Source organism: Apaloderma vittatum, unplaced genomic scaffold (assembly GCF_000703405.1).
Source record: "Apaloderma vittatum isolate BGI_N311 unplaced genomic scaffold, ASM70340v1 scaffold7817, whole genome shotgun sequence".
Lineage (NCBI taxonomy): Eukaryota > Metazoa > Chordata > Aves > Trogoniformes > Trogonidae > Apaloderma > Apaloderma vittatum.
This window is the reverse complement of record NW_009724462.1, coordinates 4,035-26,166: the sequence shown is the minus strand read 5'-3', so window position 1 is coordinate 26,166 and position 22,132 is coordinate 4,035. Positions and strand designations below refer to the sequence as shown.

The 22,132-nt window shown below is 46.6% G+C and overlaps 1 protein-coding gene across 1 annotated transcript in view; it reads right to left on the bottom strand.

The window, feature by feature from the left end:
- The window catches only part of VASH2 (vasohibin 2), a 30,489-nt gene extending 9,373 nt beyond the window's left edge, over window positions 1–21,116 (bottom strand). Inside the window, exons 1-3 of the mRNA XM_009872500.1 lie at window positions 21,034–21,116; window positions 18,641–18,697; window positions 9,801–9,875 (exon numbers count right to left, since the gene is read on the bottom strand). Of these exons, the coding sequence (XP_009870802.1) occupies window positions 9,801–9,875; window positions 18,641–18,697; window positions 21,034–21,086 (185 nt within the window). The 5' untranslated portion in view covers window positions 21,087–21,116. The remainder of the gene's footprint in view (window positions 1–9,800; window positions 9,876–18,640; window positions 18,698–21,033) is intronic.
- Between the last annotated feature and the right edge of the window lie 1,016 nt (window positions 21,117–22,132).

Below are 22,132 nucleotides of genomic sequence, written 5' to 3'. Positions count from 1 at the left end.
TTCACCGCTTGGAGAATGAGATGCCATGGTTCAGGCAGAGAAGGGTTTAACTCTTATCCATGCTTGGAGGGACAGGAAAAAAGCACCACAGTGTTTGGGTCAGCACCCCAGAAGAGAGACCACTCTTTCAAGATCTGTGGGAACTCCCCCATCTGATACCAACATCAAACTTGCACGCTCCTAAAAGGTAACAGTTTCCCTCTGTTTCACACTGGAGCTTGGTACAACTCAGGTTACTGATCCTCGTTTTCCCACATCTTCAAACAGTACAAAAACATCTGAATTTACTCCTCTCCAGTGTGACAGACTGCCTTGCCATCTGTAAACTGGCCCTTGGCATGGCCACTCCTCATACAAGAGTGTTTTTGCATGTTACCCTTGTAAGGCATCACTGAGATGAAGAAAAAAAAGCTCTCAGGCAGAAAGTTAACTAGATAAGCACAGAGATACTGTCAGGAACAAACACTACTAAAAGCAAAACATATCCCCTGAATCACTGGCTGGCCACTTCAAATGCACCACGTGCAGAGACTGGGGCCAAGCTCCATAACAGCGTAGTAGATGATCTCACAGGGGAACTATGCACAGGTCCTGCTCATCTCAGGAGGCTGTTGGCTTGTGCCTGGGGGAGGAGAGACTGAGATTCCCTCACGCATGTGGGTTTGCGTCAGCACCTACGTCGCACGCTGCTCCCTGCTGCTAATCCCCAGACAGCTGAAACCCACCCTGGCTCTATGTGCTGACACCCAGCCCCCCAGGGACAGCAGGTGCCCTTCCCCTCAGCAGCTAAGACTCCCCAGCCGTGCCTGAGGAACGAAGGAGGGATGACCAGAAAAGGCTACAGCAAGATGCTTCAGGCTGGGGTTACTCCAGCCAGAAGCACGTGCTGTAAGCTCAGAGCAATCCCCAGAGGCAGACACGGTCAGTGCCACTACAAAACTGACGGGCCCCAGGGGCAGCGCTGCCAGGATAGCCTCAGGGCAGCCTGAAAGACAGAGCAGGGTCAGTTCCCACTGGAGCTACTGGAACTGGCTCAGACCAAGGTCCTGCTCCGGGGATCTCCAGCATCCTCTCCTCCTAGCCCGTGCCCAAAAAGCAGGTCTTTAACAGCAGCGAAACAAGAGCCACTGCACAGCCGAGATGCCCTGGGATGTTACTGTGGCCAGCCTTCCTTCCCTGTCTGCATAGCATGGCTGCCCAACACTGCTGCGCAACTGAGAAGAAAAAAAGCCTTTGTACCAATACTGTAAACCACAATCTGGGCTTGGTTCTGGTTCTGTTCAGCCTGACACCTCAGTGCAACTCCCTGGGACGCTGACCCCGCCCATTCACACCCCACATTTCACTTCTCTACAGGGATGCAAGAAAAGCAGTCAGTGGCTCTCATGTGTCTCTGAAGTGTTTTCTCAAGGGGATTCTTCACCCACCTGACACTTGATAGGCAAAGTTTTGCCCTCCAGGTGAACACTGAAACCAACCAGTAAGAGATGCCCTAACTGCCCAGAATTTGAGGTCAAGAGCAAAGAGTTAAGCCTCTGTACAGGAAAAAAAAATGCAAGAAAAACACATTGGCAAAAATCTTTCAGAAGAGCCACAGGGAAGCTTTTTTGTTTCAAATGTGTCAAAACACATTTAACTGCACACAGAGCTAGATGCCATCAGCTTTAGCCATCTGGAGAAAACGTATTAAGGGGTATTGGAACAGACAACACTATGGGCCCAGCTCGTGGTGCACTTCAAAATCTGCTTGACAGCAAGTCTGGACAAGCATGCAAAGCTGAGTGCAAACCTCTCTACCACACACACAAGCCCTCGCCCAGCCAAGGCTACCTGCACCCACCTCTGCCCATCTGCTGCCCCACCTACACCAAACACAAGCACCCTGCGGCAATTGTCAAAGCTCACCCTGGTATCAACTACACTGACACAGAACAGAAATAGCTCTATTGCCTCCAGTGGTCTTGCTGGATCACTGTCACATTAGGACTAGCCTCTCCAAGGAAAAACCCCACACCATCGATAGAATTAAAGACCATAAATACACTGCAAGGTCAGAATGGGGCCCAGCACTGTTGTATCAACTGGAAAACTCAGCCCAACAGCCACCTGATTTAAAAGGTCACCTTACTCCAGGCCTTAAAAGGGGAATCCTGTATACATCAAAGTCATGTTACAATAATTTGTGTCCCACAGACAAGATTCTTGCAGAAGCCCATTGTATTTATCATTCTGTGTAACTGAAAAAGCAGTATCTTTTATTAACACCTATGAAGCTTTCAAACATCACCACTATTTTTCCCCCTCATTATGAAAGGGTTTTCTCTCTGCTCTCTGAGTGCCTTTCTATTAAGTCCACACAAAGCTTTGGTGGCCACCTGCCACACATACACACTTCTGCCACGAGGTCTCAGAGAAGTTGCAATTTAATCTCATTAAATACTAGGTAGGAATAAAAGAATCTTTTCAGGACAGAAATTATACACCATCAAATAAGCCAGCAATAACTGCTGCGGAAATTAACCTTTAGGTACAGGTTGCTTCTTCTGAGTGACTAGTTAATGAGAGTCCCCACCCGAGATGAAATACACAGCAAACGGGCTGGAAAGGCATGTCAGATCTTTCCTTCCATCCCTGCATCATTATTATTCCTTTTTCTTCCTGCTCTGCCCAAGGAGAGCTGTACTGTGGCAAACAAAAGGCAACGACCCAGCAATGCCGCAGCTGTAATCACACTTCTGAGCTGAGACTGTAACTGCAGGATAGAGTGTCAGGGAGTAAATTATGTGCCACAATAGAGAAGCAGCACAAAGCAGGAGAGAGCAAAAGCAGCTGTAACGAAAGCTTGGTGGCCTCACAATCTCAGCTCTTCATGTAAATCAAAGTAGCAAAAAAAACCCAAAACCAAACAACCCCACAAACAAAGCACTGAAGGATGCTGATCTCCTTGGAGATCACACAGGAGGGACACTAAGCTTCTGGCTGGCCATCTCCTGCTCCAATATCCCTCCTCTTCCTCCACACCCAGGAAATGCACAAGGACAATACCTGGAGCTCCATCAGGGTCTCACAGGAACGGGTTGGTACAGCATGTCCCCATGCCTCAGAGATTCCAAAATCCTGCCCACCCTGACTCTCAGCTCTTCTGCAGCCCCATACTAGCCCTTCAATTTCTTCCATCCCAGAGAGACAATAATGCTTGGAGCCAGTGCTGCGTTTATTGGGCAACTGCCCTCATACCCCAGGAGGCTGATTTTGAAAGAGACAGGTCTGGGTCAAAGGAGTGCGAGAAGAATTGGGCCCAAAGCACATAATACACTTTGGCAGTGACAGGCCATTGGGGGTAAACCAGGGCAGCTCTGTTAACAAGTAAGGTTTCCTAAGCACAAAAATACTGCTGGCAGCCTGCAGCAAGAGCCAGATTTCCCATGCTGGCATGCAGCTCCTACAAATCTGCAAGTCAACACAAGTGCATTACCTTCTGAGCTGCAGGTTGTTGTGCTTCCCATAGTCCCAGGCTCACACACAACCTAGCCTGAGGACCTGGGACACATTCAGATCCAAGATTCAAATATAAGCGAGACTTGGGACTCAAAACTTGCACTCTGGCCACCACTTGTGTCTTCCTAGGCAGCGAGGCAAACAAGGAGTAGCATCCTTAGTCACTTCAAAAGAGAAAGGGAGAATTAGTTAAGGTGTTAGCTAAGTGAACCCCTTAGTTTTAAAGCTCTGGAGCAGAAACCATTTGGATGGGTTTTCTTTAAATGTGCATACTCACACAATGGCTCAACCAATGCTCTTCTGTGGTTCAGATTTTGTTTCTTTTTTCTCCACCCCATGGCGAACTCTAGTATCAGAAACATCCCACAAAGAATTCCTAGCATCTTACCCATGAATACAGACCCTTCTCTACACAGGTGCCCCTACTGCAGAGTACAGAGCAGTTCCCAGCCAGAAGAGAAACTTGAAGTCCTTCACCTTGCTTATTTGCCAGCAGCAACTTTTGGGAAAAAAGGTCTCCCTTGCCTTTTTTTTAAAAAATTAATAAATAATCAGAGCAGAAGCTTTCCACATGCCAGCACTGTGGCTTCAGGCTTCAAACATTTCTGGAACTAGGTCTTAGCAGCTGTCAGCACCCACCAGACAGCAGCTGGCTAGCTGAGCACAGGTTACTTGCCACCAAGAGGAACTGCAGCACTTAAAGCAAGGGGACACGCTTCGAGGACCTCAACTGCCCTGTGTCTAAACCTGCTTCAACAGAAGTTTATCTGGGGGAAAAAAACCACAACTCCATGCCTTTGCCAAGCTGAGAGGCAGCAACTGTGCAAGGGGTGTGCTGGCAGCAGGTGAGGAGACGAGTGCCATCCCTGCACCATGGCCCCTCCCTGCAGCACCAACAGGGACCCAGACCTGCAGAGATGGGCAAGGGACTTGCAAAGGCCCTCCTCTTCAGAGCCCCAAAGCTGAAAAGCCCAAACATAAGACAGTGCACCAAGGCCTTGCAGAGCCAGCAGGAGCCTGAAACAAACCCAGGCACGCTGGGGTTTCAGATACAAGTGCCAGCATCAATTGTTTGACCAGCCCAGCCCACCAAAGCTCACGCCTGAGCAGCTCTAAGCATCCACAGCTGTCCCAGTGCCCAGACTCACAAGTGCTTCTCCTCCACCTACAAGAAGACTCAGCATCATGCCAGACATCTTCTGGTGTCACCGCTACAAGTCCCACTCCACCTTGCAAACCAAAGATAAAAAAGGGAAAGCCAGGTGAAGCCGATATTGAGCAAGTGTCCATTGCACTGCTTGTGCCAATCAATTCATTTGTTTCAAACTCTCCCTTATTTAAATCAGACAAGATGACATTGCAATGCTTCATGTCTACGATCCCAGCAAGGATGGGTTTTGCTGAAGTCTGGTCAAGATGAGCACAGAAAAATCACAGTGTGTCTGGTCCCCTCCTCTCCTGCCACTCACAAGGGCTGGGGAAGCATGAGCAGGCACCCCGAGCCATCACAGCAGGCTGTGTCACAGGGTGTGAGGAGATGTGAGAAGGCTGAGAAGAGCAGGAGTGAGGAGGCAGCTTTATTTACACTAGCAATGCTGAAAGCCGCTAGCTCAGAATGAGGAGGTGGAGCTGGGGAAAAGCAAACCTCACGCTTCAAAATTGCTAGATGAGGCTTCAGTAAAAACAGAAGAGCTATTTTTCTGAGCAACCGAGTAACTGCTCGCAATGTCAAAGGGCTTCCAACCACCAGCAGTAAACACTTAGAGAAGTTTCCAACCACAGCCTGGAGTCAGACGCTATTTCCCATAGGCTCCAGGATTGCCAAGATCCCAGGTTTGGGATTGCTTACTGCAAGGCAGAGTGCTACTAAACCCACATCTGGATGTTGTATGCACAGAGAGCTCAGATTCCCTTCAGCAGCTCCAGTGCCCACAAAGGAATGGCTCGAGCAGCTGGCTCAGCCTCCCAAAGCAGGACTGCCAGGCCAGCATCCTTTGTGAGAAGTGTGTTCCCCAGTGCCTGGCTGTAAAGTTGACAAGCTTAATATTAGACCATGACAATGGAAGCAATTAAAAGCTCTCTCCCAGCTCTTCCCAGATACAAGAGGGTCTGTAGATACTCAGCACAATCCTCCTTGCCCATATTTCAGTTAGCGAGTGGGTAGAGCTGTGTACAAGCACAGAGGAGACAAAGAGGGGCACTCCAAGGACACCAATATACTGCAGTGACTGCAAGGAACTCTCCCCACCACTTGCTCCCAGCCCAGGGATCTACCTGCTAGGTAGGAGGAACATGATGGGCCCAGGTCTCCAGCAGTGATAAACATCATCCACTGATTAAATGCGCAGAAGCATAGCACAGAAGCTATTTAATAATTTCTCCCTCCTGAGGCACTTCTGCTCTCATCCTCATTTAATGATATTATTGGACAGGGGGAGGTCTAATACCTTGCATGGGTCTGACTTTTACCTCATATGAACTGTGAGAGGCAACAGGACTAAATTATGTTCACCCGACACAGACCCACCCTGTGAGACTCCCTGAGGATGGATGCACTGTGCCGCTTCCCTCTCCTCCAATATTTCGCTCTCCTCGTTTTAATAAAGCGAATACAACACAGATAAAATTCCCCAGGTGCTCCTTGGTTTACTGTTGCTTTTCTTGAGCACATGTCATTTGGAGCCTTGCTCAGGAAGAATGGGCTGAACGCACCATTACTCGGCTGATTTACAACTGAGCTGAGAAACGCCCTGGGGAAGACAAGCAGGAGGAATGCCTCTGGTTAGGCACTGACAGCAGACCATGTAAGCAGAGAGATATGAAGCCAGTTCAGACAGCTACACAGAGAAGAAGAGCTGTTCAGATTGCTGCAAAATAATACTGGAAAATCTGTACAAGCTTTCAGTCACCTCGCATCAGCTGCTCCCTTCGCGCATGCAGACAGGGTAGCTCGGTGTTTTAACTCATCGCCCTATAAAAATGCTTCAAAATCTAGCACGAAGGCAATTATGCAAAACTTAATTCTTCACCAAGAGGGATTACAGAAGCGTTTTATAAGAAGTCACACAGTAAAAGGCAATTGCACGAGCCAGCAAGCAGCTCAATTAAAATGACATCTCGCTAAGCTGCTCTGTGCGAGTCGGCCTTTGAATGAAGGCTCACGCCGAGGGTCTGCTGTCGCGGGCTGCGCTCTTTTTGGTATCCAAGCAACACGGTAAAGTCTGCCAGCACGCAAATTACAAGCAGTACCTTATTTCCAGACATAGAGAAGGGAAACAGAGGTTTCCCTTCACATCACACAGTGATGCTCAGCTCAGGCGTAAGTGGAGGCATTGGTTTGACACTCAGGAGAGGGTAGGTGCACCTGGAAAGCAAGTCATAGAATCATAAAATGAATCATAGAATGGTTAAGGTTGGAAGGGACCTTAAAGATCATCTAGTTCCAAGCCCTTGCTGTGGGCAGGGACATCCCTCTTTCACTAGACCAGGTTGCTCAAAGCCCCATCCAGCCTGGCCTTGAACACTTCCAGGAATGGGGCATCTACAACCTCCTTGGGCAACCTGTTCCAGTGCTTCACCACCCTCGCAGTGAAGAATTTTTTTGTTATATCTAATCTAAATCTATCCTCTTGCAGTTTCAGGCCATTGCCCCTTCCCCTACCACTACAGGCCCCCATAAAAAGCCCTTCTTCAGCCTTCCTGAAGGCCCCTTTCATGTACTGGAAGGCTCCTGTTAGGTCACCCCAGAGCCTCCTCTTCTCCAAGCTGAATAACCCCAGCTCCCTCAGGCTGTCCTCATGGCAGAGGTGCTCCAGCCCTCTGATCATCTTCATGGCCCTCCTCTGGACCCGCTCCAGCAGATCCATGTCCTTTTTGTACTGTGGGCTCCAGACCTGGATGCAGTACTCCAGGTGGGGCCTCACTAGAGAAGAATAGAGGGGGAGAATTATCTCCCTTGACCTGCTGGTCACACTCCTTTTCATGCAACCTAGGACACGGTTTGCTTTCTGGGCTGAAAGTGCACACTGCTGGCTCTTGCTGGGCCTCTCATCAACTAACATGCCCAAGCCCTTCTCCTCAGGGCTGCTCCTAATCTGCTCTCCGCCCGGCTTGAGATTTCCTCCACCTAGGTGCAGGACCTTACACTTGGCCTTGTTGAACTTCATGAGGTTGGCATATGTCCACCTCTCAAGCCTGTTGAGGTCCCTCTGGACGGTATTCCTTCCCTCCAGCATGTCAGCCACTCCACAGTTTGGCGTCAGCAAATTTGCTGAGGGTGCACTCTATCCCACTGTCCATGCCCCCAACAAAGATGTTAAACAACACTGGTCCCTGTACCAATCCTTGCGGGACACCACTCATCACTAGTCTCCACAAGCTGCAGCTGCTGGCCTCACCATGTCTTTATCCAGAGAGCAATGCTGAAAATCAGATTCTCATGGCTGAGAAAAAACAGCAAACTTCCTCACGTGCCATTCCAAAGATGCCTCCCAAAAACCCACATGGTGCACATGCAACACAGCCCCATAAGGCATAGGCTTCATACCCACCACTTTCAAAGCACACATATTCAGATGGCCCACCTGCTCATCACTGCTACACTCTTTGTGGACCCATACCTCAAGAAAAATACTTAGGTTTTGCATTGCATGGATCTTTTAAACTGTAATGCATCTATTACTGCACCACCACTCTGCAGACAGTCCCTGTTCTCACACAGAAGACTTCCAATACAACAAGTCATAGGAAGGCAAGCTTGTCCCATACCATCCCCTGCTTAAGCCCTCTCATGAGGTAATCTCAATTAAAAAACAAAACAAACAAAAATTCCTAGCATCTAAAGAGAGAGTCATCCAAATCTTAAAAGCCCAAAGAAATTTCAGATTACACCAAACAGTATAAACTATAGCTTTCAACTATTTTGCTTCCTGCCTTGGTCAAAAAAAAAATTTGAACAACCCCCCCCCCCCTTCCCAAATGAAAATGAAACGGTCAAAACTTTTAGATGCGCAAGAATACTTTTAGGTTATTGCTGTCATCTGTACACCACAAGTATGTTCACCCTTTGCTCGCAGAGTATGTGGAATAATCAGTTCAGTGCTAGCAACATAGCACTAGAAGCCACACAGTGCAGAGCAGCATCTACTCCACCTGGGGATTATTTCCCCCATCTCTTGCACCCCCAGATCGTTTGGGACACAACCCTCACACAAGGGCAAGTACAATAGGTCTACTGACAGCATTTCTGTTTCTGGGAGGACATCGATTTGAGTCTCCTGCCAACATCAAGCCCCCTGGACCCTCCTCCCTCTGGCTGCATGCAGACCCTTCCAGCATTTGCAGGGGAAGAGGCCAGAGCCACGCTTGGGACTCAGACCTGAAGCCCACACCTGGCACACGGGGAGCCTGTGCACACCACAGACCTCCCAGCACAGCGGGAGCCGCATCTGGCAACGAGCCTCACACACCACTCGCTGCTCAGCCCACGTCCCCTTCCCACCCCTCTCGGGAGACTCAAACACCGAGCACTACCTGCCGGGTTCTGCCGGCTCCTTCTCCCACGAGAGGGGGCAGCAGCAGCAAGGAAAACGCCGCAGAGACACGCCAGAAGCTGGTTTGCTTCGGCGTGTATTTTGGGTTGGGTTTTTGTTTTGTTTTAAATCGAATTTGACCAGTTGTGGCCAGACGCAGCCGGCATAGAACCCTGCCTCGCTCTCCTCTAGTGTTTAGGAGGATGCAGGTAGACTTAGCGGTGACAGCACAAGAGGGTCAAGAATCAAGTCAGTCTCTAAATGAAAACAGTCTTGGTTTTGGGTTTTTTTTCTGAATAGGAAGCAAGCATTATGTTAAGGTAAAGCTGAAGTGTTTATAATACACGCTTCTGCACAAAGCATAACAGAGAGACAAAAATTAACATTGCTTTACCATGTAAACAGTAGACAAACATAGGACAGAAGCTGTGTCCCTCGGGTGTTATCATACTTCCAAAATAACCAGCAGAGAAATACTAACAAAGAAAACGAGGACTGTGCAGACAGATACTTATGTAGGCACTTTGGGTCAGATCCTGACATGACACAGATTACCAGGGCAGAAGGCAGAGTCAGCATGGCCACACTTGTGAACTGAGCACCCGGCACCCAAAGCCCGACTGACAAGCCCCACCTGTTGATCAATACCACGGCGGTTCCCCGAGCTGCTGGTACTCACCTTTGGCTGTGACCATCACAAACACCATCCAGGAAGGGCAAAATATTAAACAGCACTGCAGTGGAAAACATCACAGGCATGTGAAAGGATACATCCCCAGGATAACTGCTTCAAGGCATTTGATAGGTAATGATTCCCTGGTCATTTCTTTTGCTGTCTCCATTAACCTAGGACAGAAACAAAAAAAAAGTTTTCAGTCTTCTCAGTTGCAGCAGTTGACGAGAATCAAAGGGGCCTCTCGTATGCCAAGAGCCAGGTGCCTCCAGTTGTTATCTCAGCAAGCGCTGGTGAATTTGAGCCTCCTTTTCAGTAACTTGCCAGAGCCCTGTTGACTGCTGGAAGATTACTGAAGAAAAGAAAATATTTTTAAAATGTGTGTTTGGCATCCCAGTGCCTTCCAGCCTCCGAAGATGGGCTGGAGGAATGTAGTCCTCTTTGCTCTCCCAGTAACTCCACCAGCATTACTCCAGACTGTAACACAAAGCCCTGCTGAGCTGCTGGCAATCATAAAAGCTTCCACGGCAGCACTAAGTTTAGCTTATTTTTAAAATAACCCTGGCTCTCCTTTAGAAAAAAAAACAGGGAAGATGGTTACATGATAACCCCATGAAAGCTACAAATGCTTCCCTGAGCCTGGAACTATAGGTGGAAAAAATTAATTTAATGCCTTTTTACTGAAGCCTGCTCTGCAGAAAGCTCTACTGACACTGACACCTTACACCACTGCAAGCTGAGCTCTCATCTTGCTGCTGCTCCCCACGTCCTGCGGGCTGGAAAAGTGATAAAAAACATAGGATTTCCTGCAGGAGTGCAGGAAACTATGCATGCCCAGGATCTTGCAAGTTCACAAGGTTTAGTTACAATCTGGACTCTGTTTTGGGAGTAGAGCTGACAGGGACACTGTGACAACAAACAAGCAACATAATTTTAAGCTCAGCTGAGAAAGCTGTCATGCCAGACTGACAATGAACAATCAACCAATTAGGTATCATATTCCCTTCCACAAGCAGGTCCTGAAATCCTAGAAAGCTTAAAAAAAAAATACTGGAAGATTTTAAAAAGGAAGAGTTAAAAAAAAGAGTCATATTCAATGACACACATGCAAACAAAAAAGCTAAACAACAAACCAAAGGGTAACTTCTATTTTGAAGTCTTCTCTATCCATATCCTTTCCCTGATAAGAGCTTTGTAAACAGATTCCTACCCTAATGAAACATGATATTAAATGATAAGAATATTTGTATTAGAGATGATGAAAATATGTATCTGAAACCATCAGAGTCTCTTTTTCTAATTCACCCACCTCATGCATTTTAAACCTTGTATCGAGTGCAAATGGCAATACAGCTTCCACTGCTATTACAGCCTGTCACAGTCATTCTGCATCCTATTCATCCAAGTTGGAAATTATCTTTTCATTTGTAAACAACCACTCTTTACACTCTTCTTGCAGCACAGAAGACAAAAGAGTTAGCCCACCTCCTACACACTCACAATCAGTCACAGAAACCCCACTGCTGGAAGCAGGGAGCAGCCCCAGGGAGGCTGCACAATGGAGCCCCTTCATCCCCCAGAGCGGCTCCTCAGTGCTGGCTCCAACAGCAGCCCCGTCTCCATCCAGAGAAGTGTTACAAGTGGATGACACATGCGAGGTGTCATGAACCAGACGATCTGCTGAATTTCCTACCTTCCATCTCCAGGGGAGTTAAAAAAAAAAAAGTCACAGCAGATTACCAATGTGCATCGGACGCAGGAGAAAGCTCAAGTTGTAAAGCTATTTAGCTTCAAGCCATTTAGTGTGGTGTACTCCTGGTTAGCATGGTCTGACGGACAGGGCCAGCATCTCCTCCTCAGGTCTACACCTACACTGACCTTGCTGTCGGGAGGCAAACAGAGCAGCCACACTGGAGCTGCCTCATCGCTATGTGCAGCGTCAGGTCTCCTAACACCTGCTTTTATAAGCTCAGTGCTGTCACGATTTCAAGGTGTTGTAAGCACAGAGATAACCATTAATGGCTCCACAGCCATCTTCAAAGTGACTGGCCTAAATGAGCAGTCAAATCACTGCCTACTTATCTGTCACAGCAACACCTGCATTATTTAAACACTAAGTTGCATTCAGCATGCACTCTGTTTATAAGCCACAGAGGGATTGGTTCTGAAGCGCTGATCTCCAGGATGCTGTAAGGTTATTAAAACAGATTTAAATCGAACAGAAAAGGCATTTTGCTTGCTTAAAAATACGCTGCCTGCTAGCGCACAAGTATCGCAGCTGTCCCTTCTGATGCAGGCGTCAGCCCTCCCTTCCTTTTACGTAGCACCAGAGAGCTGGGCTCAGAAGGGACCATGGGAAGCCCTCCTGTCCCACCTCCTGCTCTATGCATCCAGATTCAGGAGCTCCAGCAGAAGCTCGGCAGCCATCCCCAACCTGGCCACTCAGAGACTGCCCCAGCCTCCAGACCATGGCAGAAGTGAGAATCTGTGCAAGGAGGCATCACCTGCCAAGGTCAGGAGGCATCACCGATGACTAGAGAACTGGCGCCTACCCGCGCCCACAGGACAGGTCACACCCTCACACACACCCAACCCAGGGTCCTGGGGAATGCTCTGCAAAGAGGTTCCTTTTTCTGTGTTTACAGCAAGGTCAGCAAGAGTTTTTCTTCTGCTTTTAACAAGCTTGAGCCACAGCACGGCCTTAAACCCGGTGCTTGTCTTGGAAGCAGAGCCTTTGGAGAATGCCCAAGCCACTGCTCTGCCCAAGGTAGCGTAAGATAAACCCGAATCACTCCTCATAGATAATTTTCCAACCTACGTTTAACTGGTTTCTCAAGGACTCGGGAACCTACTAGTTAATCTATCCTCTACTTAACCTTGCATCTAGAAAGATCCCCTAATGTTTAAACTAAATCCTTCCTCTTTTGCAATTTAAATCAGAAGCTCTTTCCGCTATCCGTGGTGGGCACAGAGACCATTTATTATCTCTCCTCTTGCAATAGACATTTCTATATACAACAAACTCTAATCTACCCTCTCCTGGGTAAATGATTTTTTTTTTTCCTGTGAGTTCTCTGGGGGCTTTTTAAAAAAAAAAAAAAAAAAAAATCTCTCCCTCACCCCACAGCCTCCCCCTTAGGTCATGTTTTCTAGACCTTGGGCAATGTTTGCTGTTTTCCTTTTAGACTGTCTTCAGCCGACCCATATCTCACAGTCCCTCAGCTAAGCCCACCACACCACAATACAACAGATCAATTTCCTTGTGAATCAACTCTCGGTACATTTTTTTCTACTGACCCAGTGTGTTGTTGGCTCTTTTCCTAGTGACCCACACAGTGCTTTGGGGTTTTTTAATCATGGTTTTTTTTTTTCTTGGGGGGGAGGGGGGGCGAGTCGTTTGGTTTTGGGGAGGGGGGTAGGGGTGTTGGTTTCAGTTTGTTTGTTTCATTAAGACCAGCTCTTTCTTTGCAAAACCAGCCTTCTGTTCTCCACTGTGTCTTCCCAGAGCTGGTTATTCCCAAAGATCTTGTCTGCACTTGCCCTTACTTACCCTATTTGTTCCAATCCAGCTTTCTCTTACCCTACAAAATCAGTCTGAATCCCCAAATCACTCTGAATTCCAATTCCACCTTGCAAAGCCTTGTCACCTTGTCCAGCCTGGACTGCAAAGCACATACATTAGCCAACAATTAGTCTTATCCATGCTGTTAATGAAAAAGCATTGACCTGGGCTAGAGATTGCACACCTCAACTGACAAACTCTGCTACGCAAGAACAAACTATTGATTAAGTAACACTTTCTAAGCCCTGCTTTCCATCAGGTTGAGTCCTTATGTTAAATAGTTTTATTTAGACTCAAGGTCCCTGCCTTATGTGGAGGCTGCCAAAAGCCATGCTAAAGCAAAGAGTTCCCATATCCACAACTTCTCCCTGGCAAAAGCTCTTACATTCTCGTAGGAGATTATCAGAAACAAACTGTGCCAAACTAAATTCATATTGCCCATCTCTCACCCTAAAACTGGAGACAAACTCAAGAAGTTCCTAGACTTATCTTTTCCCTTATTTATTTTAAAGGCTGACATCTTTGCCTTCACCAGTTTTCAATAAGAGCACCCACCCTCCCCCCACTAACTAACAGAAGTATTAATGGTTGGCAGGTTGCTTGTCAGTTCTCTAAGTGGTCTAGGATGAGCGACGGAGCATCCTGCTCATTTGAAAATAACTCCTTAGAAGTGCACTTTGACCTGTCCCCTCCCTGTTTTCTTTCATTCATAAATTCTTAACAGGCTGTGTCAGATGTTAGTCATAACCATGAAGTCTGTACAGCAAAACTTGTGAATGAAGATGGAAAATAATTAAAAAATCAACATCAAGCACTTTGATTCCACACCTGAAGAAGGTTTGTTTCTGGCATTTTCTTTAAATCTTTACAGTTATCCGAAAAGATTCCACATGTATGGCTAATGCAGTACTTTACAATCTCATATCATGGATAGCTGGGAACTAGCTCAAAGCCACTCTCTCCACAGATGCCAGTGAGCACAGGTGCTCCACAGCACTCAGATTTCTTTCCATGTTTTCAGAAGCCCACCTGGATTATCTCCCTTACTTTCTGCAGTAAGAGAGAGCCCACAGGAAGGGTTGGGTTTGCCTCTTTAAGATGTTCTCTCTTTAAAATGGCAGCATCTGCAGACATCTCACGGGAACCATGAATTACTTTTGCTCCCAAGATTTTTCATTATGGGATCCAGTTTCATACACAGGATAGAAAAAGCCTCAAACCTCTCAGCATGCCCAAAACTGGAGGATCTTGCCCGCTGGCACCCACCACGCTGGAGTCACTTCAGAAATTATCGTATTCAGGAGGAGAGGCTGCCTATTACCTTCACCAGAAAGACAACTACAGACTTGGGTAAGATCTGTGAGTGTCCTTTTCCTTCCCCAGGCCCCTGTACTTGCGTAAGGTCCATAAAATCTCCTCTCCCAAGTTTTCCCCAAGGATCTTAACAGTTTTAGCCAAAGCCAAGAGAGAAGTGAAAGGCACCTACAGGAATGAAAGAAGATAAAACAGCAGAGCAGTTACTGCTCTTGTGAATCTTCCCAAAACCAGTTTGTTTCAATGGCAAAAACACTCATACCACATGCTGAACACAGCCTCGTATCTGTAACCTTCTCCCTTTGTGCGAGAGAGAAGCAGATGTTCGAATGCCTTCTGCAGCCTATCGTCTGGAAATGCTAGAAGCCCATTTTTCTTTACAGCCCCATCAAGGTTCCTTAATAACATGGTGTGTTGAAACAGCATTATTTTCCTTCATCCCTTCGCTGTTATTTGCTTGTATCATTCCCACGTGACTGCTTCTATCATGCTCTTTTACTGCGATTGATTATCCATTATATCTGCAGTCACCGAATGTGTCTCCATCTCCACTGAGCAGCTCCTGAGTTGTAATTTCTCAAAGCCCCAAGAAACTATCCAAATATCAGTTTTTGCTTCAGTCGTAGGTCCCACTGACCACCTGGTACCTAACTGGAGCAAACAGCACAACACTGCACCTATCTACACCCTTCCCAGATATTCTGCAGAGGAAAAAAATATTGGTAACTCATCATGGTTCATGCTTGCATCCTAGAATAGAAGTTTGCAGAAGGCTTATTGCTCCTTGTAAAGCCAGTAATAAAAACCTGTTGGCGTCGAATTCACAGTTACACGAATTGCTAAACATCCAGAAATACATGTTTTTGTTTTCCCCTAAAGCTCTTACATGGTCTGCGACTAGAAGTTTTAAAGAATGGCTATTTCAGTTAAAGGCACTATTTTTTAATCAAACTGGTTGTACCAACAAAGGCTGTAATATAGGCTTTGCCAGCATAATCCTGCACAGGAAACGGAAAACTAACTCTGCCGGTGTCTGAAACACTTGTATTGCACACATACACACATTGCAGGGATCAACAGAGCTGAACTCCGCAGGGTGCCCTTTACCTACCTAGTACAAAAGGGTACATCACGAAGTTTATGTGAAGGACATCATCCCCAGTCAGGATACCTGTGTACTCTATTAGCAAAGCACTCCTACAGTGAAGGTAGCTACCTCTGTAAATCTGGATTTTGTGCAAACAAAGTAAATTCAGGAAAGGTTAGACACAGTCACATTTTCAGCGATGGTTTGCCAGTACAGCGGGAACACCTCACAGAGTTTACGGGATCACATTTCCACCATCCTGACTCGCACTGCTACGCCAACAGAAATCTAACATTTTCAAAAGTGTTATCTGCAGTCTAGACAAATTGACAGGGTGTCTGGCAGTCTAGAGGTAAGCTGATAGCTAACAGTGGCTTTTCCTTAAGAGGGACTGTAAAGACTAAACTAGAGAAAGCCCATGTCTCTTAACAGTACAAGCTTTTATAGGTATTTTATGCTCTTCTTCCTCAGCCCAGCCATGCATTTTTATTTTCTTATACATCACACCGATGCTGACAGTAAAACTCTATAATATCTAGTACTCCCTCCATAAAAGAAAAACTCATTAATATGCTCCAGCTGCGTTAGGATACTTTCACATGAATTTATGAATATTCAATTTCCATCTAGTGCTCAGTTTCTTTGTGTCTGGCCACAGCTCGCTTGAAGAGAGGCTGTCAAAGATCTCATAATGCATTCATTCGCTTTGAGCGCTCATGTTATGAAATAGGAAATATGTTTAATATTACTACATCACAGCCTCAACTTTCAAGACCCAGTGGCAACTGGAGGCAGTCAGCATCTTGCCCAATCAACCTGCAAATACAAACCTTGTCCTGCAGCAAGCAAGGCCTTTCACAACACAGAAACCTGCTCAGAGCCGCGCTTGTCGCCGCAGAACAAAACGTCTGTTGTCACCACACTGGAAGCAGATTTCTTGCAAAGTTGAACACACATCTGAGGAAAAAACTTGCAGGTGTGGGCAATTTTTCAGCTCTTGTGAAAACAGCCTGGCAGTGGGAGAACAAATCACCGAGCACAACTGCAAGAGAAATCCTCAGCTGGTACCAACAGCCAAGCATTCGAACTGACTTGAAAGCCTTCAGGCAGACACCTCAACATGACAGGGTGATCAGTGAGTTATTTCCCTTCTCAAAGCTGGGAGAAACCAAGATGGGGCAAGTGCTCAAGCTCTGTTGCAGTACAACAGGATCTGAGCAACTAAGCATGCTCCTGGGACAGGTGACCCAAAACTGACTAACAGAAACATTCCATTCCATATACATTATATTCAGTACAGGTCTGAGGGGTCACCAGGGTTAAGCTCTCTTCTTCAGTGGCCAGTGTCTGAGGAGGACTTAGTCCATTCTTCTGCCTTTGATCCCAATCCTGAGTTCCCAAATCCAGTGCTCATATGCGGTTCCCCTCTGCCGCCTGGCCTGGGACTTCCCCAGTGCTGCCTGCTCTGCAGCATCAGTGGGAATTGCTATTGAGGGAGAGCTGGGATCGGTATCGACTTCGCATATACATTTCCATTATTTTCCTTATTAGTACTACTATTGGTTTATTAAAGCTGCTTCAGTTTTCTTTTCCAATCTGTAAGCCTCTCTGCCTTATTTCCTTTCCCTTCCCCTCTGGGGAGGGAGAGGGGCTAGAGGGCATCTGTCATTCATTTAGTGGTCTAACCCATGACAGCCACATATCAAGTCACTCACAGAAGTCCTAACAGCAACAGGAGAGAAGTCAGACGTGAGTCTCCAAGCAAACACTACAGCAGGTAGAGGAAATGGTACCACTCGGGAGAGGATTCAAAGCCACAGGTACCTCTCCAGCTGTGAGCACTGTATCAGTTCCCTTCCAGGAAAAAGTACTGTCCTTGTAAATCAGACTTTCATCCAGCCCCAGAGGACAGCGACCTTTCAAGTGCTAAGTGCTGAGCACAATTCATTTTCATCGTTCACTTCCTTGGAAAAAAGGTAATGAGACAAATCTAAAAATGAGTGACCAGCCTGAAAATTGGTTTAAGCTTCTGCAAATCCATCTATCATTCAAGGCACAAGATTTCTTCTAAACAAGTTCCACTGGTGCACTGAACATTACATAGAGAAAGGAAGTGGGAAAGATTGCTGTCAGCAAGATGAAAAACTGTAGCGCAGAGCTGGGTTGGAAACTGGAATTTACAGTGATGGGCCATTAGATTAATGACAAACAGCCGCGGAGAGCTAGACACAGACCAGTCTATAGGAGTAATTATAATCTGTTTATCTAAATTTCACCCTAAAATAAAAGCATAATACTGTCAACATCTTCTCCCCCCCAACCTTCTAATTTACTGGGTACTCTTAAAGCACCGTCCTAAGTATGACATAGTTCTTACACGCAAGGGATCCCAGCTTTCTGTTGTCAGCCCCTCTGCAGACGTTTGCACTTCTATTGCATAACTCATCACCAACTGGCATATCAGTCCACTGCACAGAGGGAACGGCAAGATGAATGGCAATGGAAGAAACATGACCACGACTTAAATGGTCCTTTGTGATCCTCCAGGGGAAAGGACTGTGCCTAAGACATCAAAATTCCAGCAGCGCTTTGTGCAGCTAATTTCTTCCTACCATCAGCAAAGGGCACTTCAACGCAACCAGAGTATCAGGACTTGCATGGCTTCCATAAAAACAAGCAAAAACTGAAAGTCTCTCCAGACCTACGCACTGAGCTTTGGCCTGCAGCGATGCAGCTCCCACGCATCTGCTGAGCAAGGCCAGCTCTTCCACTCACTGGGTCCATTTGCCACCAGCCAGCAAGCTGGGACCATCCTTGCAAAGACAGCGATGTGCACGGTTTTGGCCTTGCCACAGGACCTGTGGCACAGAGGAGTCACCCCTCCCACACCGTGGTGCTGCAGTGCTTAAATGCCCAAAGTGATCAGCTGGCATGATGTGGGACAAGGGCACTAGACAACATCCAGAGACACTTACCCACTTAGAGGTCTGGTTTTTCTAATCTCGAAGAACTGTGTTCCCGTGTGATTGTATCTGAATTTTGTCTGTTAAAGGAAAGTTCAAACAGCCAAACAATAAAAATAACAATGCTTAAAAGGTGACATTCAGTTCCAATTTCCAGCTGAAACATAAAGCAAGAAGTAAAAGCTGTTGACTCTCAGAGATGAAATCCTGGCATATGAAATAAAGCAATTTTTTTACTTGTCTTTTTATATATTAACCAGCATTAGGTGGAATATCAAGCAAAAAGGTTGTTTGTCTAAAATGACATTTAAATTTGACATTTGACGGTTATGGATTCTCTTTTCCTCTAGGTCCCACTACTATTAGGTTACAAGTTTGAAAACAAGTCTCCCGCTTGGGCAAGAGAAACCTTTTATAGTCTACCCAAACCAATCAACATCATTCATGGTTTGAAAGAACTTAATTCCTTTGTAAATTTTTAACTCAGACAGCCACACATCTCAGAGGTGACCTGTAAACCAAAAGCATGGCAGGTGCATACATAGGAAATATAAATTTTTCTCTGAAAAATACAATCCACTTGAAACAGAAACAATCAGTTAAGTGAAACTCAAGACCATTGGTTAACCCTCTGAGCATAGGAGAAATGTGCATTATGAAGGATGCCAGCAGTCATCCATCCATCAACCAGACCTCAGCATCACTTGTCTAGGAGTGCAAGCTACAATGCAGCACCAAAAGCAGCCTCTTCCCAGCTCCTTGAGCACAGTTGTTCAAGCAGTAATGCAGTAAATCAGATCCAGTAAAAACACACAACAAAAAACCCCACTCTCAACAACCCATCAAAAATTTAAAATAAAATACAAAAATAAATGACAGCACCCACTTACTTTTGCTAGGTTGTTTTTCCAGTTGAATATTTTTTTCCAGTCTAGTTTCCAACATAGCCATGAGAACACTCACGCCAGCAAAATTGCGATGGTGATACGAGGGCAGAAAAAGATGACCCCGTGGAGGCAAAGAGTACCTTGGGAGGCATAAACAGCACAGCTGCAGGCTGTATAACCATGGTCTAAATAAAAACTCCAGTTCACATCAGGATGCTCTGAACGAACTTCAGTTACAGTTCAGAATTCTCCAGAAATCAGGCTATGCTTCCCTCCTGCCTTCAAAACTTAACTCATGTGGCCCTTTCTGAGTGCTCTTAACAAAGCACAGAGCCTCTTTTAGCCCTCAACTGAAGCCCAAACCCTGTTCCCCAGCCCACTTCAAAGCTTTTCTCAATACAGATCCAAACCCCGTGCCTAAGGCCTGCTCCTGCTACGTAGCAGGGTGCAGGGTTTCAAAATCACTGGGGAGAGCATAATACAATTTTTGGAGCTGTGTGTGACATGGGCTCCTTTCCATCACAACCCCACTGAGCCTCTCATCCTGCCCAAGCAGGCGACACGCAGAAGGGACATGAGCCATCCCGCCGCAGCACAGGCTGGCCCCAGCCTCCCTCCCCACAGCAGCTGCTGCAGCTACAACCCCTGCTGCCGCCTTGATCCCAACCACTCCTCTGTGGCAGGAGAACCACGCCGGCTATTTTTGGATGCTCTTCCAGCTGCTAGCCATATCCTTTCTTAATCCTTACCAGGACTTTACATTCACTTCTCATCCCCACCACTTCCCCCCACACACACGCACACACAAAAAGGGAGAGTTTAGAAAAAAGGAAAACAGAGAGAAGAGCAGCATCTGGGCCAGGAACCATCTCCCGCAACATTATCTGTCAGCAATGGAAATGGTCAGGTATTAGGCATGGGGCAGCAATGGGGAGGCTGGACAGATGCATACATCTCTGATGAACTCTCCGGGCAAGGTGAGACATCTGGAAGTGAGGATTCCTTTGGTCAGTTCCTGTGTCATGAGCAAGCCTGCCTACCTCCAGGTCAGGACAGTTGCTTATGTCCCCCACTCCAGCAACAAACACCCCCTGCAAGCTGAGCATGTAGGCAGTCCTCAGGGAGCCCACAGGGGCTGCTAGGGGAGAAGGAGAAAGGGTTTGCCACAACTAGCCCTCCCTTAGTCAGTCTCTTTTATGACAAGATGCCATATTATTTCTCTAGGCATCACAATCCAATCATAATATCCTCATAAACCAACTTCAAAATAAGCATTTCTACTCCCACCGTCACTTCAGTTAAATTCTTCAGTATAATTTAAAGATAATTACATCTCCTAGAAGACTGCTGTGACAAGCTCAGTACTGCAGGTGCCATCACAAATCCTTAGAGGCATCCTTTTACCCCCAGATGATCCCAAGCCCTTGCAACCAGCTAGTGCTTTGGTAAAGCCCCTGTAAATTCATGCCAGGCACAAGCCAGCCTTCTCTCCAGAAACCACATGCTGGAGAAGGATACTGCAGCATCTTCATGTAGGTCTGTATTGCCTGAAGCCATTCCGGGATTGACATGGAAAGCTTGTAGTTTGGCACTGGAGGCACTGAGGGCTGGACATTAAAAAAAAAAAAAAAAAAAAAAAAAAAAAGGTTAAAAAAAAAAAAAAAAAAAAAAAGATAAAGAGGTTAGACAGTTACCACTCCTCACAGAGCGGATAAGTGATTTACTTGGGCAGCAGCACGTGCTTAGTGCAATGCAATGCAGCAGCACAGATGGCTTAAACCCCACGTGAACAAAAGCATCAGGCAAAGCCATCTCACTGACAACCACGGCTGCCCATGCACCAGAGCCAGTCCCATCCCTGCCAGTGCGGTTCCCCACCACGTCAGGCTGCTCATCATACCCATCGCCATCCCTCAAACACCACCCTACATGTGCAGGCAGTCCAGCACCAAAGGCCAACGCTTGCCATTTTTCCCCTCTAGCACAGGGCCGTTTGGATGAGCAGAGTCCCATTGCTGGCTCTGCCATCCTCCCTCCCCCAAGAAGGCATTTCAAGTCTAATTTTTGGTTTTCTCCACCACAAGAGAAAAATAAAAGGAGACAAAGATCCAGCACTACATAATTTCCCATCTGTTGCATGTCAGCAGCACACTTGTTTGGCAGGGAGCTCACGGTACCTAGAAGACCACCTGGGACCCAGATATTTAATGATAATAAGGCACTTAAAGATATAGACTGGCAACATAATGGGATTTTTCCAAAATCCCGTAAGACATCTGCTTGTGCCTAAGCACTTTAAGAAGCCAGGCCCGCAATCCGTAATTAACCCCCACAGCTACCTGGCTCCCGAGCCTGTAATCACGCAGGAAAGGGGCACAGCCTTGTCCCAAGACCCCTTATTTTCAGGGCAAGACTGCAAAATATGGGGTCAGCAGATGTTAAAGCAGACAGCTTGGCTGAAAAGAAGCCAGTACAACAAATGCATTATAGGAAACAGTTTATTTAAATATTGATGCAGACCCAAATTCAGGAACCAGCAACTTGAGCAATCATGAAAGCAAGGCACAAAGGAAAGGTGTGGTGTGTGCAGGCCCATAACATCTTTACAACAGTGTGA